General features: G+C 43.7%; 1 protein-coding gene across 2 annotated transcripts; it reads left to right on the plus strand.

Moving 5' to 3' along the window:
• Positions 1-917: 917 nt before the first annotated feature.
• Positions 918-26,405, plus strand: LOC101908134 (membrane-spanning 4-domains subfamily A member 12). Of its 2 annotated transcripts, XM_059875186.1 has the most exons (7): positions 918-1,063; positions 3,568-3,665; positions 4,753-4,896; positions 8,573-8,629; positions 14,178-14,297; positions 18,695-18,812; positions 22,411-26,405. In XM_059875186.1, the coding sequence occupies exons 2-7, from the start codon at positions 3,618-3,620 to the stop codon at positions 22,656-22,658; spliced, it is 735 nt and encodes a 244-aa protein (XP_059731169.1). In that variant the 5' UTR covers positions 918-1,063; positions 3,568-3,617; the 3' UTR covers positions 22,659-26,405. The 2 variants fall into 2 exon arrangements, with proteins under 2 accessions (XP_059731169.1, XP_059731170.1); XM_059875187.1 differs by lacking the exons at positions 918-1,063; positions 3,568-3,665 and adding an exon at positions 3,672-3,770.
• Positions 26,406-26,992: the final 587 nt, after the last annotated feature.

A 26,992-nucleotide genomic window follows, 5' to 3' on the forward strand; every position in this document is an offset into this window, starting at 1 on the left:
CCCACCTTTCGACCGCACTCCCATGTTTTCTGTGGTTTTAGGAGATAGGTGTTCGGTTTTGCAATCAAAAATACATGAACAGAAACTCATATTCTTGAGGATAGGAATGGTTGATTTCCAAACACAGCAAGGTAAGAGTGCTCTCTGACTGTGCTCTCTCTTAGCTGAGTTCATAAGCCTTGTTTGGGAGGATCCTTTTTGTTTTTTTTAATTGGAGGATAATTGCTTTACAATGTTTGTTTCTGCTGAAAACGGGAATCAGATACAAGTGTGTGTATATATATACACACATATATATATACATGTACGTATATATCCCCTCGCTCCTGAGCCGCCCCACCCCACCCACACCCACCCCTGTAGGTGGTCACAGAGCACCAGGCTGGGCTTCCTATGTTATACAGCAGCTTCCCACTAGCTATGTAAATGGGCCACAGAGAATTGAAACGTGGTTCTTCTGGAAATTGCTTATTGCAAATCAGCTGACCTGCCCATAGACGTTCAGTTTGACACTAGATATAAAAACCAAAGTTTGTTTCCTCTGCCCCAGGCTCTTGGTACATGCTGTATGTCCTAGTCAGCCTGTTCTTTTTTTCTTGAATCCACTTGCTCCAGAGAATGGCTGTACTTGTCTTTGTGGTAATCTCCTGGGACGCCCAAACTTAATTCAATAAATGCCAGAGAAACTACACTGTAAGGGTGACCTTCCCAAACATAGGTTACATGACTGGCGTAAACAAATCTATCTACTTGTGGTAACGGATTAACAGACAGAATTTTATTTTGTCAGGCTGATTTACCAAGCAATTATCAAATTCCAACAATTTACAAATACATTGCTAAAGCCAGACACTGCAGCCTGTGTGAAGCTTCGCAGCAGCAAAGATGTATACAGGAAGATGCTTAAAGATGTGAGTGTAATAATATTTGGTAGTGAAAATGTCCACGGTCAGGAACGGACGGGGTGCCGCGCAGGGAGAAGACAGCGGAGGTCAGGTCGTACCCTGCCCTCCACAGCGGAAAGAGCCCCCAGCCTGAGGGAGCCAGGACCCACTGATCTTAAGTGAGCGATTTCCACATTTGATCCCCAGTTTAGAAACGTCATTGTGGTCATAGGCCAGAGACTGGATTTAAGGCTTTAGGTTTCTCCCCTGCGGTCGCTGGGTTATTGTTTTGTATTTTCCTCTTCTTCAGTGAGTTGTAACTGGGGGTGTACCCAGTTTGGGCCATCAGACAGTTGGGGGTCGTGAAGCTGCGCTGTTGCAACGAAGCACCTTGCTGGAGTCGTAGGGCAGACGCGGGCGGGGGCCTCCGGCTCCCAGCCTCGTGGGGTCACAAGCATGGCAGCGCCGCTGTCGCGCTGGGTGTATGGTCCACAGACAGCTTTCCGTGACTTGATGACTGTGGGCGCGCACTGGGGTTGCTGCTGTGGTAACCTGGGGGTAAATTCATGATGGCAGATACTGAATTCAAGGGAATGATTTTAAATAATTACATGAAATAATCAATGAACTTGTTCCTAACAAGATAGAGAACAGATATCGAAAAAAGTATCCCAAACTGTAACAGGGGAGTGGGCTCTCACACTCTAGTAACCGGAGGAAGGTTGAAGGGAAATAGGAAAGAACACTTAACTATGAATTCATTTTGATTTTCAAGTATGTGCCAGTTCCTAGTATTTGCCTCTCAAACCAACTCTGTGGGATCAGAAAACTAATTCTCAGAAATATTTGAGTAGGATTTGGGTCAATTAGTAATTGACATAAGGGCTTCCCGGCTGGCTCAGTGGTAAAGAATCGGCCTGCCAATACAGGGGACACGGGTTCAATCCCGGGGTTGAGACAATCCCTTTGAGTAGGGGATCCCACTACTATTCAAATAGCAAGCCACTCCAGTACTCTTACCTGGAAAATTGTGTGGACAGAGGAGCCTGGCAGGCTACAATCCATGGGATCGCGAAGAGTTGGACGAAGCTGAGCCCTGAGCACCGTGGCTGCCATGAGCGAGATCCGAGCCAAACACCTGTTGCTTGTCCCACAATGATATGTTCCGTTTTCTCTGTTTCTCACGCCTTTGGTGCATCTATTTAATAATTCATCCTTGAGAATTGATGGGTGATGTAAATTGGAAGAGAAATAAATGTAAGATTTTGAAATCAAGAACCTAGGTATCGAGTTAGCTACTGACAAAAGATTGAGGAAAAAAATCTAAACCAGGGAGAGAATGAAGATCCATCAGATTTTGGATAACCAAAAAGTGAATTCTCAAAGTCATAGGATGATAGCTATAGGAAAGACAAAGCACAGATGAGTTCTCAAAGTCATAGGATGATAGCCATAGGAAAGACAAAGCACAGATGAGTTCTCAAAGTCATAGGATGATAGCCATAGGAAAGACAAAGCACAGATCAAAGTTACTTTGATTGCAAGTGACAGAAAACACCCATGTTAGCTTAAGCAAAGCAAAGCAAACTGTATTTTAAGGCCATGTATATGTCATCCAGCACCCAAGAGCAAACAGGCCTCTAAGTTTCAGGAAAGGGTTGGAATTAACAAGTTGAAAGTCATCAGTTTTCTTGCTCTTTTTCCTCATTTCTGATTCTTCTGGATATCCTTTCAGCCCATATAGTATAACATGTCAGTGCTCTCTAAGAGTTTATATATTCTTATCAAGAGACAATCCCAGATTAAATTGTATGTTTAGAACAAACTAACTTTGTTCTAAATATACAATTCCTGGGAAAGAGGCACTGGTGGATGCGATTGGAGGCAGATTCCGCCGCCCCCTCCAATCAGATGTGATCAGGGAACAGTTCCTGCAGATGTGGAGGATGAACCTGTGGTGAGTGGACCATATACCCGCAAAGGCGTCAGTCATTCGTGGCTGCCACCACTTTTGAACATCTTTTCTTTTTTATTGGTTGCTACATTGTGAAAGCTGTCTTTCCGAAAGCTGAATCGAAAAAGTAAATAAATCAGTCCCGCTGCCTCCCCTGTAGTGAGAGTCAAGGCATGTGACTGAGGTTCTTCCAATCACCTCTCATGCCCTGAAACCTAATTTGGAAGAGAAAAACAAAAGCTGCTCTACACTGGGCACCAGTTCCGCTTGCACAGATGATGGCCCAGGGAGCAGGGAAGATCTGACTCTGCAGCAGAGTCCTGCGGAGAGGTTTAACGAGGGTATTAGTCTCCTTGGTCTAGGTTGGTGCTTTGGCTCTGGGCCCTGCTCTACTACCTTATCCTCCCGATGATCTTCTGAGCTCACTAGTGCCTAATACCCTATCTTGCTTAAGCCAGTCAGATTAAATTCTGTTGTCTGCATCTAAGAATCCTAAGGACTCTTAAAGTGTCTTTAAGGTTGGTGAAAAGTGGATAAAGTCTAACAGGACAATTAAAACTTTTTAGCTTTGTCCAAGAGAGCATATTAATAAGTTGATTTTTAGTTATTATCTCAGGGAGTTATTTAATTGTGAAAAATTAGAGAAAGCAAGAATAAATTTCTCAGTGACTTTAAAGTGGCTTATACGAGAAAATAATTATTGTTATTTTTTTTTACATTTTCTTCTAGAATTAGATTTCATTCATTCTCTCTAACGCCTATGTTACGTTTTGGATAAGATGCCACCAGACCACCTTGTGTTGAAAAAAGAAACCAGAATGTTGGGGGTAAGGACTAAATGCTACTTGAGTGGATAAATGATGGTGATGTTGCAAGTTCCAACTATTTTTAAAAAGAGACAGTGACTCCTCTGTCTCAGCTACCCAATGGAAGTGAGTTGATGGAATGAGTTGCAGCAATCATACCTCTGTGATTTTCTCTTGTCTATCTATCTATGTGTGCTTATAAAGAGTTTGAAGTAAATCTGAGACTGTGGGTCCTAGAGGAGATGATGAGGTCAGGGGTTATAGTCAAGAGATAAGCTGGACCACAGGGCTTTGTGGACACAGATCGCCTCACAGCTCTGTGTTCTTGACATACTCCTTGTACATTCATTTCGGGGAAGATGAATTTCTAGGCCACTCTGTCCACTCCTTTGTCCCAACAGAACCTAGCATGCTCTGTCTTTCTTCATCACACCCCCTAATTGCTGGGGCCTTGAGTCAGATCAGAAACCAGGGCTGTAAGATGATACATCACACCTCAGGAAAGCGTCTAAGATCACTGGGGCTGGGATCTTAAGATTCAGCAGGTCTGGTTTTGAGTGGGCCCCCACACCCCGGCATAGTGCAAGTCAGAACTGCTACCAGAAGGAAAGCATTGTCCCATTAACTGGCTGAAGGGTGTGGGGATGGTAGAAACATATCAGAGGAAAGAACTGGAACTGAGAATGGTGCATGCAACATCAAACAGGCAAGAGGAAGGAGAGGCAGGAGGGCCTAGGAGCCTCAGCTCTTCTCTCAGAGCCTGAGGGCCTCCGGCCAGCGTCCTTCTGATGTGGGCTGTGAATAAGTCCCTTGACACCTTCATTTGCCTGAAAACAACCACACTCGTACATATCACTAACAACTCTCGTGATTGACCCCTGAGCTGCAGACAGAGATTCCGAGTGCTTTGACGGCTGCCACCTTCCTCCACCCCCTTGGATCCTCCCCAGTATTTGATATTTCTAAGGCCAAGTAAGAATAGCAGTGGAGAGCCCTATGATTCAGAAACAGGGCAACTACACCTCCCCAAGCCCTTCCTAGCACCCAAATTGTAACTTTCTTGGCATTTTATGTCTGGGTACTTGCTTGTGATATTCTTTTCTTGTAGGCTGTCCAAGTAATGATTGGCCTGATCAACGGTGCTCTGGGACGTATCTGGCTACTTTTTTATACCAGACAATTTGAAGAACTTTCCGTAGAGTATAAGCCTATAGCCTTGCTATCAGGATACCCATTTTGGACATTCTTGTTTGTAAGTAAATAATCTCACTGGTGAGCATTCATTCATTTCTTGAAGATACTCAGTGACTGCTTCTGTGGCCAGGCAATACGAGAGAGATACCATCAGTGGAGACATATAGTCCCTGCTGTCGATTCTTCTTGTGTCTGTTGGAGTCATTTTTAAACGATACATTTATATATAAAATTCTTCCATACAAATATTCTATTTAATTAAGTGAATGTTGAGCCCAAGGAATGGTAAGTTTCATAAAGAGCATGTTAGTCAAGAAGGCAATGGCTGGCGACTGCTGGGCTTCCCTACAAGGCTCATGTTTGCAGATGAAATAGGCACGCTAACAGCCAGAGCTTAACTGCTCAGGCAACAGAAGGGACTTTTAAAAGTAGTTCATCAAAAGAGCAAAGACGAGAAAGCAGGGTGTTCCTGGCGTAAGAGACGCGGAAGGATTCCACGGGGATGGCTAAGGCTTGGTGTTGTCGCCTTGTTGCTCACTAAGTCGTGTCCAGCTCTGCGACCCCTTGGGCTGTAGCCCGCTGGGCTCCTCTGTCCTCCGAGGACAAAATCCTGGAGTGGTCTGCCATTTCCTTCTCCAGGGGATCTTCCCAACCCAGGGATCGAACCCACACCTCCGGCATTACTCACACATTGTCTTACAGCAGAGTAAAATAGTCCATCTTCTTGACCGTCCCCCAGATCTCTCAATAGTATCTCCCTATCTCACAGAAATATTGTCAGGCCACTGGCGTGGCAAATACCTACCAAATACCTAATGTGGGCCCGGCTCCGTTCTAAGGGCCTCAGTTACTACACACGCCTACGTCCTCACCTTAGATCAAAAGGACTGGCGGGGGCTGGATGGAAGGTAGGGGAAGGTAAGGACGTATGAGCTGAGTGCGGGTTGCAGTTTTTTACAGCATATTCAAGCTTCATTAGGAAGAGACATTTGAGCAAAGACCTGGAGGAGGAGTGGACCCGGTGAGTCCCAGGGATATCCAGGGGCAGAGCGAGCAAGGGGAGCAGGGCCTGGACTGGCAGCCACCCTGTAGGGCTCACTGGACACCAGGGAGGCTGGTGTGGTCAGGGCAAACTAGCTAAGAGAGGACGGGTAGAGAGGAGGCCGGGTCTACGTGAGAGGGTAGCTGAGAGGAGACCAGTTAGTTGTATGAGAGGAGGTACTGGGCTGGCCAAAAAGTTCCTTCATGTTTTTAAATAAAAATAAAAGACACATTTTTCACTTTCACCAAGAACTTGGTTGAGCAGTGTTTTCACCGTCTTCTTCCACTACCTTCTGCCATTTTTTAAGCAACTTCATGATTCCATCTTCCCAAAACCTTTCTATCTTTTTGAGAAAAGAATTGTTCCAGGTGTCTTTTGCAGTCTTCCAAAGAACTGAATTTTTTCCCATGAAAAGAATCTTGTAGAGACCGAAATAAATGGGCATTCGAAGGTGCAGTGCCAGGTGAGTACAGCAGGTGCAACAGAGCTTCGCAGCCAAGCTGTAACAGTTTCTGCCCGGTCGTCAGAGAAACGTGGTGTTGCAGTATCCTGATGAGAGACTGAGCATCTTCTGTTGACTAATTCTGGACACTTTTCTTCCAGTGCTGCTTTCGGCTGGTCTAATTCGATCCTTTGCAGTAGCAATTTCCTCTCCCAGAGGGCTCACTCACTAAGTAAATGCTTATCATGCAGATCTCAGCTTAAATGGCACCTTCTCAGAGAGACCTTTTTGAAAACCTCTTAAAATTCCCCGCATGGTACCCTCTATCATATCTTACCTTTCTGATTTCTTCATACCTTAATATGACACGGAGCCTTAATATGTGGAGGCCCCATGTGTCTGGGGCTCCTGCTCTGTGGACAGTCTTTTTTTTTTAATGTCATACGTGCAGTTTTTACCAATGGAAAAAACATCAGCTCTTTACTGAAGGATAATTGCTTTACAGAGCTCTGCTGTTTTCTGTCAAACTCAACATGAATCATCCATAGGTACACAAATATCCCCTCCCTTTTGAACCTCCCTCCCGTCTCCCTCACCATCCCACCCCTCTAGGTTGATACAGAGCCCCTGTTTGAGTTTCCTGAGCCACACAGCAAATTCCTGGTGGCTATCTATTTTGATGCACCAAAAACAAATGTCTTTAACTAATTTCAGAAAATAATAAAATATTTAGGATAAGTTCCTTTGCAAGTCAATGTGTGATTCTTACTTTTCAAAAACTAAACTGCAGATTAGATGTTTTTAAATACTATTTTCTGTTCATAAATTGTTTTCAATAGCATATTGAATACTCATTGAAAAGACTCACTAAATCATATCTCTGTATTTTCTAGTGATAAAGCTGGTAGATTCAATAAGAAGTTATTAAATGAAACTAATACAATTTTATTTACCCTCCATGCCACAGAGTCATGTTAAAAATATTCCATCCAAAACACCAGTTAACATAAATCCAGTAATGGTGCTCTCCAGCTCTGTAAAAGAAAACCCTGGGATTTGTTATTAATACTAGATAATTTTTCCAGGGGCCATTATAGAACTACAATAGGAATTTTGGTATTTCATGCAAATTCCTCTCAAACTTCTGTTACCCTTTGAAGAAACTTCAAAAAAGAAAAGAAATTAGTTCAAATTGCTCGAGAGAGAACTTCAAAAGGTATTAAAAGTTGGGTTACTCTTTTGGGGAACCCAGAAAAATAATTGTGATACAAGAAAGAAAGCCCTAACTTATTTCAGTGAGTAAGACATATGTAGCTTTCTGATATATAATAAAGAACTTGACTCCCTGGTTTCTGGAGATAGCCTCTAAATTCCTTGGAATTCCCCAAGTGATCAGAATATCTTTGTTATTCACAGTGGGCCTCTCATATGATACCTGAGTTTTGGGGGGCTGGCCATGCCAGAAAGACAAACTTTGAATATATAATGGAACCCCATAATGAAACTGAACAGGTGAGTTTCCTGGCTGATGATACACGTTGATGTGCCACAAGGGTGTTGCATGCTGAGGACACAGAAGTTTTATGCACAGGACCATCCCAGGGGCCATCCGATGCACCTCCTCGTTTAGCTGGTCCGGATTTGTATCCTTTGTGATAAAATTATAATCAAAAGTATACTACTTTCCTGAGTTCTCTGAATGAAATCATCAAATCTGAGATGGAGAATGGGAACTACATATTTGTTGAGGGCTCCCCTGGTGGCTCAGTGGTAAGGAGCTTGCCAATGCAGGAGACTCAGGTTCGATCCTTGGTCTGGGAAGATCCCCTGAGAAGGAAATAGTAACCCACTCCAGTATTCTTGCCAGGAGAATCCCATGGACAGAGGAGCCTGGCGGACTACAGTCCATGGGATCACAAAGAATTGGACGTGACTTAGCAACTGAACAAGATATTTGTAGCCACTTGGTTGGAAGTACAGGTTGTCTGGAATTCCCTGAGCTTGTAGCTGGTGTTTGAAATGAGGACAGCCTCACTGAGTGAAAATAAAAACTTATAAACTATTTTCAAATGTAATAAAATTGTTATGGATTCTTCATTTAGCAATTAATGAAGTTGATATTATGCTATATTTTACTGACTTTTCAGTAAACTTATTACTTTTTCTAAAAAGGGGTGTTATTGAAGTTGTGAGAAGAATTCTTTGGATGATAATGAAAAAATACTTCTGTCTGCCTCTTTTCATCCTCAGTTTATCATATCAGGAGTTTTAACAATACAAACAGAGAAGAAGCGTTCCCCAAATTCGGTGAGTCAAAATAATTGAAGGAATTTTTTTTTTATTTAATTTGTCAAAAGCAAGAGTATCATAAAGAGGAGATACCACTGCATCTTAAACAGTAGATATCTATCCAAAATACTAAAATGCAAAATATTGTTTTATAATATTTACAATTATTTTTAATAGATGTAATCCAACAGAATTCTTTGCTAATTTCACAAAATATTAAAATGTAGAATGCATGAAACAAACCAGAGAATCAGATGTGAAATTTTAAAGAAGGTATGTCATCCTTTCAAGTTGACATATCAACTACAGTAGAAGCGTGTACACGGGCGCAGGAAGCCGTGGGAGGAGGCGTACGTGTGAAGAGCATAATGGCAAATCGAGTTAGGGTTTATTGAATAGTGTCTATGTGCTGGACGCCTCAGGACGAGTTTTTGCACATTATCTCTCTCACACACATGCGCTAGCAGAGTGGGTAATATTATACACCCATTTTATTTGTTTTTTAATTGAGATAGAGTCGATTTCCGCTTCATGGATCACAGCCTTGTCATGGCAAAGGGGCTTGTGTTCTCAATGAAGCATGAGCCATGCGTGCAGGGCCACCCAAGACAGATCATGGAGAGTGCTGACGAAACGTGGCCCCCCGGCGGAGGCGGTGATGAAGCACTGCAGCGTTCTTGCTGTGAGAACCCCCTGAACAGTATGAAAGGGCAAAAAGACACGACCCAGAATACAAATCCCCCATACCAGGAGGTGTTAGATATGCTGTGGAGGAAGAGCAGAGGGCAATGACTGATAGCTCCAGAAAGAATGAAGCAGCTGGGACAAAGCAGAAATACACTCAGTTGTGGATATGTGTGGTGGTGAAAGTCAAGTCCGATGGTGTAGACAGTATTGCATAGGAACCTGGAATGTGAGGTCCATGAATCAGAGTAAATTGGACGGGGTCAAGCAGATGGCAAGAGTGAGCATCTACATCTTAGCAATCATTGGAACTAAAATGGACCGGAAAGGGCGAATTTAACTCAGATGACCATTGTATCTACCACTGTGGGCAAGATTCCCTTTGAAGAAATGCAGTAGCCCTCACAGTCAACAGAAGAGTCTGAGATGCAGTACTTGGGCACAGCCTCAGAAACGACAGAATGACCGCAGTCCCTTTCCAAGGCAGACCATTCAGTACCACAGTAATCCAAGTCTGTGCCCAGCTACTAATGCTGAGGAAGCTGAAGTTGACTGGTTCTGTGAAGACCTACAGGACACTCTAACGCTGGCACCAAAAAAGGTTGTCCTTTTCATTGAAGGGGACTGGAATGCAAAAGTAGGAAGTCAAGATAAAACTGGAAAAACAGGCAGGTTTGGCCTTGGAGTACAAAATGAAGGCGGGAAAAGGCTAACAGAGTTCTGCCAAGAGAACACAGTGGTCATAGCAAACACCCTCTTTCAAAAAAACAGGAGAAGACTCTACACATGGACATCACCAGATGGTCAATAGTGAAACCAGATTGATATGTTCTTTGTTGCCAAAAATGGAGAAGCTCTATACAGTCAGCAAAAACAAGACTTGGAGCTGACTGTGGCTCAGATCCTGAACTCCTTATTGCCAAATTCAGACTTAAACTGAAGAAAGTAGGGGAAAACTCTAGGCTATTCAGGTATGATCTAGTAGCTCAGACAGTAAAGAATCTGCCTGCAATGCAGGAGACCCTGGTTCAATCCCAGGGTCAGGAAGATCCCTGGAGAAGGGAATGGCAACCTACTGCAGTATTCTTTCCTGGAAAATCCCATGGACAGAGAGCCTGGTGGACTAAGGTGCAGGGAGTTGCAAAGAGTCAGACATGACAGAGTGACTGCCCCTACTGCTATGAATATACAGTGGTGGTGACAGATAGGTTTAAGGAGTTAGGCCTGATAGACAGAGTGCCTGAAGAACTACGGACCAAGGTTTGTAATGCTGCGTAAGAGACAATGTTGAAAACCATCCCAAAGAAAAAGAGATACGAGAAGGCAAAGCCATTGTCTGAGGACGCCTTACAAATAGCCAAGGAAAGAGGAGTGAAAGGCAAGGGAGAAAGGTAAAGATATCCCCAACTGAATGCAGAGTTCCAGAGATTCACAGAGAGCTAAGAAGGCCTTTGTACATGATGAATGCAAAGAAAGAAGAAAACAATAGAATGGGAAAGATTAGAGATCTCTTCAAGAAAATTGGAGATATCAACATTTCATGCAAGGATGGGCATGATAAAGGACAGAAATGGTATGGACCTAACAGAAGCAGAAGAGATTAAGAAGAGGTGGCAAGAATACACAGAAGAACTATACAAAAAAGATCTTAATGAACCAGATAATCATGATGGTGTGGTCACTCATCTAGAGCCAGTTATCCTAAATGTGAAGTCAAGTGGCCTTAGGAAGCATCACTATGAACAAAGCTAGTGGAGGTGATGGAATTTCAGCTGATCTATTTCAAATCCTAAAACATGTTACTGTTAAAGTGTTGCACTCAATTTGTCAGCAAGTTTGGAAAACTTAGCAGTGGTCCCACGACTGGAGAAAGTCAGTTTTCATTCCAATCCCAAAGAAGGGAAACGCCAAAGAATGTTCAAACTACCATACAGTTGAGCTCATTTCATATGCTAGCAAGATTATGCTCAAAATCCTTCAAGCTAGGCTTCAGCAGTCTGTGAACCCAGAACTTCCAGATGCTCAAGCTGGTTTTAGAAAAGTCAGAGGAATCAGAGATCAAATTGCCCACATTCATTGGATCATAGAGAAAGCAAGGGAATTCCAGAAAAACATCATCTTCTGCCTCATTGACTACACTAAAGCCTTTGACTGCACGGATCACAACAAACTGTGGAAAATCCTTAAAGAGATGTGATTACCAGATCACCTGACCTGCCTCCTGAGAAATCTGTATGTGGGTCAGGAAGCAACAGTTAGAACTGAACATGGAACAACAGACTGGTTCCAAATCAGGAAATGAGTACGTTCAGGCTATATATTGTCACCCTGCTTATTTAACTTATATGCAGAGTACATCATGAGAAACGCTGGGCTGGATGAAGCACCAACTGGAATCAAGATTGCCAGGAGAAATGTCAAGAGTTGGACACAACCGAACCACTGAACTGAACTGAACTGTGAGCTTTTTAGTCTTTAGGCAGCCCTTCTGTTGATGGGTATGACTGTGTCCTGACTCTGCTTGTTGTTTGGCCTTAGGCTTCTCAGCGCTGGAGCCTACAGGCTGTTCTTGGCACTAAGGAGCCAATGCGGCAGCCACCAGCAGCAGCATCTGCACAGTTGAATGTTCCCCGGTGTGTGTGACACCAGTGTCTGTGTCATGAGAATGCGCTGCAGCCGCCCCCTGCCTCTCCAGGAGACTCTGCAAGACCAGAGATAGATCTGGCCTAGGCTCCTAGCAAATTCCTGCTTTTGCCATGGATCCTGGTGCATGTGAGGTTCTTTACAGTGAAGTCTTTATTTTCCGCAGTCCTGTGAAGCTGCCACAATTAAGTGCTGCCAGTCTTCAAATCTAATCAAACTGATCACTTGGATCACAGCCTTGTCTAACTCAATGAAATTATGAGCCATGCCATGTAGGGCCACCCAAGACAGAAGGGTCATGGTGGAGAGGTCTGACAGAATGTGGTCCACTGGAGAAGGCAGTGGCAACCACTTCAGTATTTTTGTCTTGAGAACCCCATGAACAGTGTGAAAAGGCAAAAAGATAGGACACTGAAAGATGAATGCCCCAGGTTGGTAGGAGCCAAATATGCTACTGGAGAAGAGTGGAGAAACAGCTCCAGAAAGAATGAAGAGGCTGAGCCAAAGCAAAAAGAAACTGGGAAAGGAGTACGTCAAGGCTATATATTATCACCTTGCTTATTTAACTTATATGCAGAATACATCATGTGAAATGCCAGAATGGATGAAGCACAAGCTGGAATCAAGATTGCTGGGAAAAATATCAATAACCTCAGATATGCAGATGACACCACCCTCATTGCAAAAAGCAAAGAAGAACTAAAGAGCCTCTTGATACAAGTGAAAGAGGAGAGTGAAAAAGCTGGCTTAAAACTCAACATTCAGAAAACCAAGATTATGGCATCCATACCCATCACTTCATGTCAAATAGATGGGGAAACAGTGGAAACAGTGACAGAATTTATTTTGGGGGGCTCCAGAACCAGTGCAGATGGTGACTGCAGCCATGAAATTAAAAGATGCTTGCTCCTTGAAAGACAAGCTATGACCAACCTAGACAGCATATTAAACAGTAGAGACATTACTTTGCTGACAAAGGTCCATCTAGTTAAGGCCATGGTTTTTTCAGTAGTCATGTATGGATGTGAGAGTTGGACCATAAAGAAGCTGAGCACCGAAGAATTGATGCTTTTGAACTGTGGTGTTGGAGAAGACTCTTGAGACTCCCTTGGACTGCAGGGAGATCCAACCAGTCCATCCTAAAGGAGATCAGTCCTGAATATTCATTGGAAGGACTGATGCTGAAGCTGAAGCTCCAATACTTTGGTCACCTGATGTGAAGAATTCACTCATTGGAAAAGACCCTGATGCTAGGAAAGGCTGAAGGCAGGAGGAGAAGGGGACGACAGAGGATGAGATGGTTGGATGGCATCACCGACTCAATGCACGTGAGTTTGAGTGAACTCCAGGAGTTCGCGATGGACAGGGAGGCCTGGCGTGCTGCGATTCATGGGGTCGCAAAGAGTCGGACACGACTGAGCGACTGAACTGAACTTATCCTCCTTCCTTCCCCGAGGGAAGCATGTTTATGACTTACTAAACTGTGGCATATAAATACCAGTCTGCTGTGGAGCATGGAAAGGAGAAAGCTAACGTGAGGAGTGACAGTCAGCGTGGGTCTGACAGTGCTGAGCGAGGGGAGCCGAAAGGAGAGCAATCAGTACGCATTGTATTACACGTGTATTTTAATTACACTTGCGTGAAAAGAATTGTATACCCACTGTACAATTTTTAAGGCCAAAATTCACCTCACTGCCACTGGAAATTGTTACGGGATTCCTAAAATTTCTTTTTATGTTTATGGCTTTAATGTTTTCAGAATGGCATGTCTTCAACAATGAAAAATCAAAGGAATTGGTAGATATGTAGGTAAATATAGATGAATATTGACTCCATGAGATAATACTTTGCAATTTTCAGAATATATGAAGAAGCCAAAATACTCGACAATAGTATGAAGGCTGAAATAGAGAGAGAGAGTTAGGTGGTCTAAGGTCTCTGCATTGTCTGGGCAGATATTAAAGTATCAGTCACTATTATGCTTCAGCATTTAAGAATTTTTTGTTAAAGGAGTAAGTGAAGTGCATATATGCAACATCCAAAGCAGAAGCCAGAGAGAGCTGTTTGGATCCGGGTGAATTTGGAGGTTGGGGAACCCATAGAGTAACTTTGGTTCTGGAAACGTCGGATATTAAACAAATCATCCACTTTAACATGTATGCCAGGAAGGGAAAGTGAGAACTTCGTCCCGGCTTGTTTCTTTTACATGTGACTAGTTGACATTTCGTGTCTGTTCCAGTTGAAGTGTGCCATAAGGATGAACATGAGCAGTTTTTTCCTTGCAGTGCTTGGTCTAATTCTAATCGGATTTGAAATTACACTCTTTTTATTTAAAAGAGAAACGATTTTTTGGCAAGAAGTAAGTACATGTTATCTATATATATATTTTTTCTTTTACAACTAGCGACTTTAAATTTGAAAATAAGCTGAGAGGGTTTTGGTGCTGCCCTGATGTGGAAGTGATGGAGACTGTTAATGCCCATTTGGCATGGCCGCAAACAGTGGCTCCAAATGACTGAGCAGATCCTGAAAGCTGAGGCAGCCAAAACTGCAAGGCCTCAATAAGGGCCTCACATGAGATAACTAACACAGCAGACAACACATGTATGACACACGTATCCTACACATGTGTTGTTGTCGTTCAGTCACTCAGTCATGCCCGACTCTGTGCAACCCCATGGACTGCAGCACGCCAGGCCTCCCTGTCCATCACCAACTCCCAGGGTTTGCTCAAACTCATGTCCATTGAGTCGATGATGCATCCAGCCATCCCATCCTCTGTCGTCCCCTTCCCCTCCTGCCTTCAGTCTTTCCCAGCATCAGGGTCTTTTCCGATGAGTCAGTTCTCAGTTGCTAGCGTCACCATTTGTGCATAACAGGTTCATTCCCAGATGCCGAAGCTCTGAAGTTCTGTGAACATGTTGTTCAGGGCTCGTGTATCAGACACAGCAAGTTCTAAGACTAGGAGCTTGTCACTACAGCCTCTTCTTCATGGTATACCAATTTGGAAATTACAGGGTCTCAGCTTCTTTCCTCCCAGGAGGCTTCTCTGTGAAAATTTGCCCACATGATCCCCAACAACCAGTTCTGTCAAAAACCAGTTTTGTTTACCAAAAGGAGCATCTTTGTTCAGGCTCTCAGTACCTGTTCTTCTTAGTGAAAGTCGCTCAGTCATGTCTGACTCTTTGCGACCCCATGGACTACACAGTCCTTGGAATTCTCCAGGCCAGAATACTGGACTGGGAAGCCTCTCCCTTCTCCATGGGGTCTTCCCAACCCAGGAATGAAACCCAGGTCTCCCGCATTGCAGGTGGATTCTTTACCAGCTGAGCCACTAGGGAAGCCCAAGAATACTGGAGAGGGTAGCCTATCCCTTCTCCAGCAGATCTTCCTGACCCAGGAATCGAACCACGGTCTCCTGCATTGCAGGCGGATTTTTTACCCACTGAGCCACCAGGGAAGCTCATAAGTGTTCAAGAGAGAGTCAGAAAAGATCTGCCCAAGTAGCTTTCTGAATCTTTCCAGGCAAAGAAATGTAGCAACTTCTTGATAAAAACAGTTCTTGTTTTCTCCATTGGCACTCAGCTACGTATTTTTATACTAAATCTGTTTTCATGATAAATGTTGACGAAAGACACATGTATACATATTATAAGATGTAATAAATTATAAATCAATTATTTTTTAATATTGTATCTTATTCCACATAAGTTTGAAAGAGGTTAAATATCTATAAATTAATTATAACACAATTGAAATTAATTTAAAGTGAGCAAGTATTAAGGAAATGTTTATTAGCTTCCATTGTCACAAGTATATAGTATGGTTTTATATATTAGTTTGAAAGAAAATTGCTGATACTAGACCATTTCTTATCTACAAAAGATATTAATTCAGGGTGGTTCAATCCTACATATTAAATTATTCCAACATATGCGGTTTGAAGTATGTTCCTTATGAAATCATTAGGAAAATAATCTTGTAAATATGTAGGTTTTAGGATCCTATGAATTTTCAAATTTGAGTCACCATTGCTATAAGCTCCCTGGTAGGGAAAGTGAAAACGTAATTCAGTCATTACAGCCAGCCCACCCTCTCCGTCCATGAAAATGGGCTCAGGTGCCTTAGCAGTAAAGAATCCTCCTGCCCAGCAGGAGGAGCAGGTAATGACCCATGGGTTGGGAAGACCCCCTGGAAAAGGAAATGGCAACCCACTCCACTATTCTTGCCTGGGAAATCCACGGACAGAGGAGCCAGCAGCTACAGTCCACGGGGTCGCAAGGCGTTATATAACTGTTAGCAAGCTGCTAATGAGGCTTAAATGCCCCAAGACTGAAAGAGTTGCACCAGAGCCCACTCCCAAAACGTGCATTTTGAGATAGAATGGCAAGGGGAGTCTTCTCTGGCCATAAAACAATTGATTTGAATCTTGAAGAAAGGCAGATTTTCAAGCAAATACAAAGTTTCATTAACATAGTTTAAGAAAAACATTTCCATGAGTAAGCATACTGGTTTGCTGAGCCATTATCAGCTCAAGGTTTGAGAAAAGGTTAGTTTTAGGCAGAATAGATTTTGAGGAAAAGCAGATTCCAAAGCAAATACATAGTTTCATTAACATAGTTTAGGAAAAACATTTCCATAAGAAAAACGCATTAGTTTAGTGAGCCATTAGCTTCTCAAAGTGAAGTTCTGGCTGGGTGTTGTCATGGCAACACAGGGTTAGCGGCGCCTCCTTTAATCTGGAGTAAAGAAAGCGAAGGGCTGCCCCTTGAAGGTTATTCTTCCTGCCGCTTGGGGACCCCTGGTCTTCCTACCCGAGTGTTAACTCTCTTAAAACTTTTGCATCAAGTGCCAAGAAACTGTGAGCCAACAATGCTGCTTCTCAGTGGTCTAGTTCGATCAGAAGATAAAGCCTGGAGAGCTGGAGCATTAATGAGATTATGTACTCCGAGTATTTCATAATAAATCTTGGATCACTGATAAGAATTGGTTGTTAGGCCATTCTCAGGTATATGCTATTCTGGAATAACTCAAACATGAAGACACTCGTAAGGGCCTGAAAGTTGTAAAAATTAGAAAAGATGGTAGTAAGTTTTATGTTTTTAAATGGAATTTGAAGAGCAATGTTTTCATATAGATAAATGGCAAGCCTTGATTAACTCTGAAATATTTATAGTTATAGCTGAGGCTTTTTTTAAGCCCACATTCCAGCATATAAATGAAGTTTCAAATATTTTACACCATAAATCATGTGCAAAAATATTTTAACTGAAATTTGGAGGGGAGGATTACATCACTCAAGTCAGGCGTAAGGAAACAATAACACTATTTTAAAAAATAGATTCAAGGATCGTAACTTCCTAGTCATCTCACTGGGAAAATTAGCGGTAAAATTAATCAAAAATAACTAAAGAGTTATAACGCATAATGTTAAAAAATAATAAAGTGGACACAGGAATTGTATGAAATTGTTAGGTGAGACAGTGAAATTGAGGGACATTTACCCAAATTAACCATTTTTTAAAAACAATTGATATCCAATATTCTCAGTGGTGATCATTCGGGCGACCAGGTATCAGTGTGGACCACTCCTGCTTCGTGGCAATTAAACAACGTCTTTAGCATTTAGGGGAACACCTGTCCTCCGCTCCATGTAAAGTATGCCTACATATCTTCCAAAAGGCATTCCAATTATTAGAATATCATTTCAAACCTAAGCGAGACCATACCTAGACCACTTTATGCCACTGATCATCAGATCTTTATTACCTGTCAGAAAATCGATTTCTGCTCATCCCGATCCTGTCATATTCACAAAGATCACCATTTGTGATAAATACATGCAGTATAATGCAGTTTGTTCCAGTCTGCAAAGCGTGAACCGAGGCCTGAGTAGTCTTGCAGGCTGCCGCTGACAGGGCAGGGTGGAGAGACGCGCGGAGAATAGTCTGGTGGTGTTTACCATGAGCCAGCTTTCTTGAAATCCATTTTAATCACTCAAAAGATGAAAAGAGTGCTATGAGCCAAAACTGTGTAGCAAACTTGAATAAATCATATTTCTATGTATTAGCTTGTTACAAAAGTAATTACGGTTTAACATTGAACTTTGCTGGTTGATATTGGAATATATTCTTAAATATTATAAACATTATATAGATACTAAGTATCTAAATCATAAAGGTTTTATATAAATGAAAATAATGTTTAGGGCATGATATTAAATGGAACAAATGGGATAATATACCATTTACAACTACACCTGTGTTATGGAAACACAGAAATGAGGTACAGAAATCTTGAAGCTGGGATTCTGGGAGCCATCAGAGAACTAGGGTGGGAGACACCCCAAGGCAAGGGTGGGGGGAGGAGAGAAGGGGACCTGGAAGCAAGCGCTCAGTCCCTCCACCCTTCAGGCTACGGGCTGTGCCATTTTAACCCCTTCAAGTCACACTCTTCTCTAAGATGAGACTAATGCTTCCAATCACAAAAGGTTGTTGAGTGAACTCAGCAGTAATGCATATAAAAAGCATAGCATAAATGTCTAGCCATACAGTAAGTACTCAAAACAAAAAGTCTGTTACAATCGTTATCATGTAAACAGGTCAAAACCATCATAATTGTATTAAGATGGTGGAATATTACAGGGAAAGTTTTCTATTTTGTAAACATTTTACAATTTTGTCTTACCTTGATGATGTGAAACATTTTACAAATGTAAAGGTCTGTGAGGAACATAGAGTTATTTTTTGTATTTAGAAAACTGCAATGATTCTTTCTGTGTATTTGTGGATATTCTCCATCATGGAATTGATCATAGCAAGGAAAGTGATCAAATGGGGGAATGAAGCGTTTTATCGTCACAGATATGTAACACGTAAGTATTTCATTTATCTGGTGAATTAGGAAGTACTGGCTTCTGTTATGAACCCATCAAGGGGATTAAGGTTTCAGCAGGAATTGTTTGACTTCGTGTTGTCTCTGAATAGTGAATATGAGCTGCAGCTTTCTGGATTCCATATGTCTATAGAGCAATGAAGATGAACAGTTCTCTTCAGATAAAATTTTAGGATTGGGGTGTATGTGTCTGTATCTTCATGAGAAAGTAGAGTAGGAGATGCATCCTTTTCTGCCTGGAGTCTGTTTTATTTGAAGTATAATCCTAAGGACAGTGATCCGCTGGCTGTGTGACCTCTAATTATCAAGTAAAGTTTAGATCCCTGAGAGGCGGGCACCTCAGAGCAGAAGGAAGATACGAGGGGAGAAGTAGGCAGTAACAGGTCCCTTTATCAAACACAGCAGGTCCTGGGAAAATAATGATACCAGATTATTCATCTGTCTGCTCCAGTATCTCCTGGGGATCGGCCAACAGCAGCCTTGGCATTCAGACTCATTCACAACTCACAGAAAGTATGTCAGCCTTCGATAGGAGAGAAGGAATGGAAATAATGAGCTCAAATTACCTGAGGGTAGAGCAAGACAACCTCAGGTCAGAGCTGTGGACTGGCAGCTGGGAAAGCTGCAAGCCCTGGCTGGTCAACATTCACAAAGCTCTGCTCTGACGGGACAGTTGGGATTTGCATGATGCATTTTAAAATAACCCTAAATAAAGGAAAGCCTCTCAGAAGGATATCTAGCATATGGCTGGATACCTACCAATAGTGAGGCTAAAGATTTAGGTAACATTTTAAAGGCATCAGCTACCAAGAAACCTGGACATGGAACAACAGACTGGTTCCAAATCAGGAAAAGAGTGCATCAAGGCGGTATATTGTCACCCTGCTTATTTATCTTATATGCAGAGTACATCATCTGAAATGCTGGGCTGGATGAAGCACAAGCTGGAATCAAGATTGCCAGGAGAAATATCAATAACCTCAGATATGCAGATGACACCACCCTTATGGCAGAAAGTGAAGAAGTAAAGAGCCTCTTGATGAAAGTGAAAGAGAAGAGTGAAGAAGTTGGCTTAAAACTCAACATTCAGAAAACTAAGATCATGGCATCTGGTCCCATCACTTCATGGCAAATAGATGGGGAAAAAATGGAAACAGTGTCAGACTTTATTTTGGGGGGCTCCAAAATCACTGCAGATGGTGACTGCAGCCATGAAATTAAAAGATGCTTGCTCCTTGCAAGAAAAGCTGTGACAACCTAGACAGCATATTAAAAAGCAGAGACATTACTTTGCCAACAAAAGTCCATCTAGTCAAAGCTATGGTTTTTCCAGTAGTCATGTGTGGATGTGAGAGTTGGACTATAGAGAAGGCTGAGTGTGAAAGAATTGATGCTTTTGAACTGTGGTGTTGGAGAAGACTCTTGAGAGTCCCTTGGACTGCAAGGACATCCAACCAGTCCATCTTAAAGGAGGTCAGTCCTGGGTGTTCATTGGAAGGACTGATGTTGAAGCTGAAACTTCAATACTTTGGCCACCTGATGGGAAGAACTGACTCATTGGAAAAGACCCTGATGCTGGGAAAGATTGAGGGCAGGAGGAGAAGGGGACGACAGAGGATGAGATGGCTGGATGGCGTCACTGACTTGATGGACATGCGTCTGAGTGAACTCCGGGAGTTGAGCTGGACACGACTGAGGGACTGAACTGAACTGAACTGACCAAGAGACCAAGACCTCTAAGCTCTGTATTTTGGGGGATGAAATTCAGTCCACATGCTGAGATAAAATATATCTGGGGCCGTAGTAATAAAGATACAGCCTCAGAACAGGAAGGAGAAGAAGGAAATAGCTGAGCCCCTACCCAAGAAAACAAATGCCGACATCTGATCGTTTCAGTTCCCTGCACACATTTACCTAGTGTATCAGGTTAGTTCAGAATGGAAATTATTTAATTTTGAAAACCTTCATAAGGAGAAGAAAAACCTAACCAGGGCGGGGAGCTTGGTGAGGCTGAAATGCAGTATTGGAGAGAAGGGGTGAGAGGCATGGACCCAGCAGCGGCTGCTGGGCTGGGTCCCAGGTCCTCAGGCTGTGAGTGATGCTGGCTGAAGCTGGAATCGTGGGGCGTGGAGAAGAGGAAGACAGGAGTGAGAGATGCTGAGACAGTAACACAAGAATCCTCTCTCACCCATGCAATCAAACGGGTGATGGGAGGTGCTCCATTTTTCTTTAAGTGAAAATGTTTCACCATACAGCCTTGTATAAGATCACACTGCACGACATGTGGGTTTGAAACACTTGTGTGTTGTCATATGATTGCCATTATGGTGACTGTTAGCACCTCTATCGTGCCACGTAATTATCATTTCTCTTTGTGATCGGCGTAAGTAAGATCTAGTCTCTTCATAAGTTTGACGATTAGGATGTAATACTGTTGTCGTATTCAGTGCGCCGGGCCAAAGTTTGTGAGCTGATTTCAGTCCCTGGGTCCCTAGGTCTTGACCCTCTTTCGGAGAGCTGGTTTATGGGAAGGAGAGAACCAACAGACCGTGGAATGTGAGGAACAAGGGAGAGTCATCAAGAAAATTCCGAATGGAAAAGTACGTTTTGTGACCGTTTACGCTTCCACCACAACAGATGCCAGTGGAACAGGTGCGGCTTTGTGCTGACTACAGGGAAGCGGTCAAGCGCTTTCCATCCATTCTAAATCCTTTTATTGCATAGTAACCATGAAGCGTAGCATTAAGTTCTTAATACTTTAAATTTGATTCGTCTGACCAGAAAAAATAAACATCCTTGTGTGTCTGGTGTAGAGGTTTAGTGTTTATAAAGCATGGTCACTGGTTTTGAACCTAAAAGAAAAGGAAAACATCAAAAGCAAAATGTGTTGATTCCTGAGGGGAGAAACCTTCAACGGTGCAACTCCCATCCACATCCCTTCCAGGATGACCTCCAAAATCCTGTAGTCCTACATAGACAGTCCTCTCTAATCCATTTTTCAGATGTGAGCCTATTTGTTCAGAGACGAGATGACTCAGGAAGAGGCTTCGAGTCTCTGAGAGTCCAAGTGAGAACTGCCGTTTTTAGTCAAGAACAAGCCAAGAAGAACAGAGATGAGTTAGATTTACTTGACATGACTGAGTCCTCCCTGTGGGTCCCCCGCATGCCGTGTCTCTGAATCACCATACAAGGTATTTAACTGGGAAGAACTTGAGAAGTTATTTAGTAGGAAAATTCAATGACTTAGATTAAGACCATTTCTTAAAATGTATTAACAATCAATCCACTAACACTTTGCTTATCAGGTCCTTGATACAAGAAGTTCCTTTCATTACATACTAAAGAACAGAACCATCAGGGCCTCGGTCCAGAGTGAAAAAGTTTAATGGCGAATGAAGAACATCAAGTTTGTCCCATTGTTTCTTTTTCCCCGTCCTGTAAAATGGGTGACTCGGTTTGTATTCTCTGTGGGGGATGTTGAATGTAGTTTTCTCAGTTTGGATCTGGTCATCTTGAGTTAAAGAGTTCTTTAATCCAGGAAAACCCAGTAACCCACAGCCTGGACCTTCCTTCCCCAGCAGAGATCCCAGAGCAAAAAGAAGCAAACCTATCTGAAAGTCATACACTTAGAAGACACCACCGGATTCCAAAGGAAGGAGGAGAAAGTGAGTGGACATCTTTGAGGAGCAAACCCTGGCAAGACCAGAAAGGGGGAACGCAACTGGTGAAGATCCCCGTGACCCTTGGGGCTAGTCGGGGACATCAGAGCTTCCCTGTTTCCAGACCTGAGGTCCCGTGGATCACAATACAGGGGGGAAACTCCTGAGCCGCCCTCAGTGGATCCTTCACCCACCAGACGAGACTGCAGAAACCCAGCTTGCTCTGGCAAGTGACCTTGACCAAGGAACACATGTGAAAGCATGGTCAAAGCGGTATTGTCGAGTGGTAAGATGAGGATTTTATACACATATGTACATCCCTGAGGAAAACTAATATAAATACTTACATAGGAAACTAAATCCACATTAGTCTATGACTGAGAGCTAGCTTTTTGAACCTCAATATTGGGAAAAGGGAAATGAAGACTTTTCGTAGCATGACAGAAAAACGTTACAAATTTGGAGAAAAATAAACATAACAGAAACTTCCACCTTGAAGTCATTCCCTCAGGATAATACTGAGCATGTTCATACTTAACACTGATGTGAATTTCATGCTTGCTAGGCATCTAGCTTAGTAACTCCTCCCAGTGTTCTTAGCCTGATACGCATTGTTAGCTGTCAGATGGTTCTTGCCCTACACCTTCCCCAAACCAGGAGGCAAAACCTCATATCCCTGAAGGCAAAGAATCAACTAACAAAACTGTGTTTTAGATGTTGCAAATCTGAGCTGTGGAGAATTTGTGCTTAAACCGTGATACAGATGAGTCAAAGCTTAGAGATACATTGATCTCCCAACGGGAAGAGAGCCTTCTAAGTAGTATTCCTCTTGTTCTGTGTTATGAAAATCCGTGTGGGGAGCAGGAATTCATTTTCCCTTGTGGGTTGCTCTGGGGAGGAAAACAGTCCCAAGTCTGTGTTTTATTGAATACTCAGGATTCGGAGATCCACTAATGATCCCAAGTGTCACACACACTCATGACCAGGTGGACTGGCAACAAAGCACCAGTTTAGCCACAGACTCTTGAAAAAGACTTTCTTCAGCCTGGAAAGACAGTGGCAACAACCTTAATGCTCTGATGGCTTAGAGCCCGCAGTCCCTGAATGCTCTGATGGCTCACACACAGTGGCTGCTGCAAGCACCGGTCAGAGGGAGAGCTTAGAGCCCGCAGTCCCTGATTCTGTTTGCCAGAAATAAGTTGTAAAGAAGCAGAGCTCTTCCAACTCAGAGGGATCGCTGCGCTGAGGCTTGCCTGGCTATGGGGTAGTATATAAAATACGCTTGATTGCCACATGGGAAAAAGAAAGAATGAAAGGGGACAAAGGCCCCAGGGAGAGGGACAAGTTCAGAATAGGCATAATAATAACAAGATGGAGACAGGGAGGAAGCACAATGTTGATGGGATAAGATTTAAATCCTGACTCGAAATCATTATTTCATTGTTAACGGTAAAATAAGCAGAACTGTAAGATCCCCATAGTCTTGAGCAGTCTTTTTGGGGTCAACGATAGTACTAAACGGGTTTCTGAGTGGTCACTCCTCAGAGAACGTGTGGGAAGTCGCTTAGCTTGCCTTAAGGGAGAAAGCATGTTTCAGTCTTTATCAAGTTAAGACCGCAAGAGACAGTGCCCTCCGGGTTAACATCAAATCCTCTGTTAACAACAGCATAGCCTGCAGTGGGAATTCCTAATAATGGACTTTCACAGCCTTGAGAAATCCCACAGAAATAGCACCTGGAAAAACAGCATGTATTAAGAAAAAATCTCCTTGTTACAAACCCCAAGGCCAGACCCGGAAGGGAGTGTGACTGGGGTCAGGGAAGCACGGACCTTGGAACACCGGGTCGACGCCAGGCGTGAGCGCTGCCTGCTGACTGTTCCAGCCCAGAAGGGAAGGGCCTGGGTAAACACAGATCTGGCCCTGACACTTAGGAGGAGGTGATTAACACGGCAGGTGTCTTAAGAAAGACAAGATCTGAGACAGGCTCATAGTCTGCAATCAGGAACAAAAGCTGGACTGAGCGGACTCTGCACCTCGGTCCAGAAGAGGCTACAGGCCTCCTAGCCCTTTGCACCAGCTTTCCAGCTCTGTCTTCCTTCTCCCCACTCCCGGGCCATTAGGGCTAACTCCCCCAAGGCAGACTAAGCACTGTGAGGGTCTCGCTTACCCCTACACTGCCCCGGTGAGGGAAAGACTGTTAGGCAGTCAGTGTAGAAGTAAGAGCCTTGGTTCTTTTTTCTAGTTCCCATTGTAATTCTCTCACATAAACGTTTTTGGCTCCACTAGCCTAAAGCTGTGTTTGTTCCAGTTTCCAGGCATTCAGAAGAATGCCTCCCTGGTCTGGAGGGTCATAAAACATTCAGACCCAGTACAATCATTAACTGCTGTTCAGCTTATCATGGAGTGTAAAACTCCAGGTAGACAATTAGCTCCTAGGCTCCAATAGCATATGGACTGAGAACTCCCAGATGTTCAATCTCTATTTAGAAAAGGCAGAGGGACCAGAGAGCAAATTGCCAACATCCACTGGATCATCAGAAAAGCAAGAGAGTCCCATAAAAATAGCTACTTCTGCTTCATTGGCTACACTAAAGCCTTTGAGTGTGTGGATCACAAGCAACTGTGGAAAATCTTAAAGATATAGGAAAACCAGACCACCTGACCTGCCTCCTGAGAAATCTGCATACAGGTTAAGAAGAAACACTCAGAACCGGACCTGGAACAACAGATGGGTTCCAAATCGGGAAAGGAGTACGTCAACTGAACTGATGATGTCACAGGTTAGCTTTTTAAGAAACCACCAAAGTGTTTCCCACGCTGGCTGTGCAATTTTACTTCTCCTTGGCCGCGCGTTTCCCCAGATCCTCACTAACACGCGTGATTATCCATCGTTTTCATTCCAGTCTTCCTCAGGGATGTGGTGTGGATTCTCACTGTGGTTTTGATTTGCATTTCTCTGACAACTAATGTCGTTGAGCATCTTTTCATGTTCAGTTCAGTTCAGTTCAGTCGCTCAGTCGTGTCCGACTCTTTGCAGCCCCATGAAATGCAGCATGCCATGCCTCCCTGTCCATCACCAACTCCCAGAGTCCACCCAAACCCATGTCCATTGAGTCGGTGATGCCATTCAACCACCTCATCCTCTGTCGTCCCCTTCTCCTCCTCAACTGAATCGGCTAATGGTGTAGAGAAATGTCTATTCAAATTCTTTGTCCATTTTATTTGTCAATTCACTGAATTGCAAGTTTTCATACATTTTGTATCCTAGACCTTTGTCAGAGATGTATGACTTTCTTCCAGTCAATGAACTGTCTTCTCACTTGCCTGTGTCCTTTGAAGCACAAAAGGTTTTCATTTTTTATGAAAGTCTGTTCAGTCACTGTGTCTCTTTGCAACCCCACGGACTACAGCATGCCAGGCTCCTCTGTCCTACACAATCTCCCGGAGTTTGCTCAGATTCATGTCCACTCTGTTGGTGATGCTGTCTTTTCCTCCGCCGCCCCCTTCTCTTTTTGCCTTCAAGTTTTCCCAGCATCAGGGTCTTTCCCAATGAGTCAGCTCTTCAAAGTATAGTGAATATTCAACGTTGACTTCCTTTAGGATGAACTGGTTTGATCTCTTGTGCAGTCCAAGGGACTGTCAAGAGGCTTCTCCAACACCACAGTTTGAGAGAATCAATCCTTTGGCACTCAGCCTTCTTTATGGTCCAACTCTCATGTCTGGAACTACTGGAAAAAACCATAGCTTTGACTATACAGACCTTTGTCGGCACAATAATGTCTCTGCTTTTTAATAAGCTGTCTAGGTTTGCCATAGCTTACCTTCCACGGAGCAAGCATCTTTTAATTTCAGTGTCTGCAGTTGCCGTCCATGTGATTTTGGGGCCCAAGAAAATAAAGTCTGTCGGGGCTTCTGCTTTTTCCTCTTTGATTTGCCATGAAGTGATGGGACCGTTAGCCATGATCTTACTTTTTTAATATTACGTTTCGTCCCAGATTTTCACCCTCGTGGGAAACTGAGGCTGGCCCTCTGGTGAAAGCCCTGGGAAGAGGGTGGGTGCCGGCGTCCCTGCTGCGGGCGCTGTGCCAGTGGGCAGACAGCGACCTTCGTGAGGCAGGAGCCTCAGACCTCACGTCGGGACCCTTCACTCTGTGCACAGGAGAGTCTGGGGGGCATTCCGTCTGGGCGCAGGGACTGCCTGCCGGCCCCGCAGGGATGCTGAGGCACTGCTGGTGCCCTTGGGGCCCCGGTGGGTTGTGGGCAGGACTGAACCACAGGCGCTCGGGGATAGCCCGGGGAGGCGGGCGGCACCGGAGCCCTGTCGCCGGGTCCCCGTCCGCCCTCAAACCCCAGCCAGGGTTCAGCACCGTCCACGAGGAGGACTCAGGCTGGAACTGCTGCCCCGCCCCCGACGCCACGGGCTCAGCCTGCTGCGAGAACAGGACACTCGAGCATGAGTCCACCGAGCCGCACCCCGGGCCAGCAACGCCTCCTGGTGCC

This window comes from Bos taurus, chromosome 15 (genome assembly GCF_002263795.3).
Source record: "Bos taurus isolate L1 Dominette 01449 registration number 42190680 breed Hereford chromosome 15, ARS-UCD2.0, whole genome shotgun sequence".
In the NCBI taxonomy this organism is placed as follows: Eukaryota; Metazoa; Chordata; class Mammalia; order Artiodactyla; family Bovidae; genus Bos; species Bos taurus.

Bases quoted from the DNA above. Each gene is read 5' to 3' on its own strand.
- LOC101908134 (XM_059875186.1), top strand. From the start codon at position 3,618: ATGCCACCAGACCACCTTGTGTTGAAAAAAGAAACCAGAATGTTGGGG. The intron at 8,630-14,177 runs GTGAGTCAAAAT...TGTCTGTTCCAG, and splicing joins AGAAGCGTTCCCCAAATTCG to TTGAAGTGTGCCATAAGGAT. The intron at 18,813-22,410 runs GTAAGTATTTCA...TTCCTTCCCCAG, and splicing joins TCGTCACAGATATGTAACAC to CAGAGATCCCAGAGCAAAAA.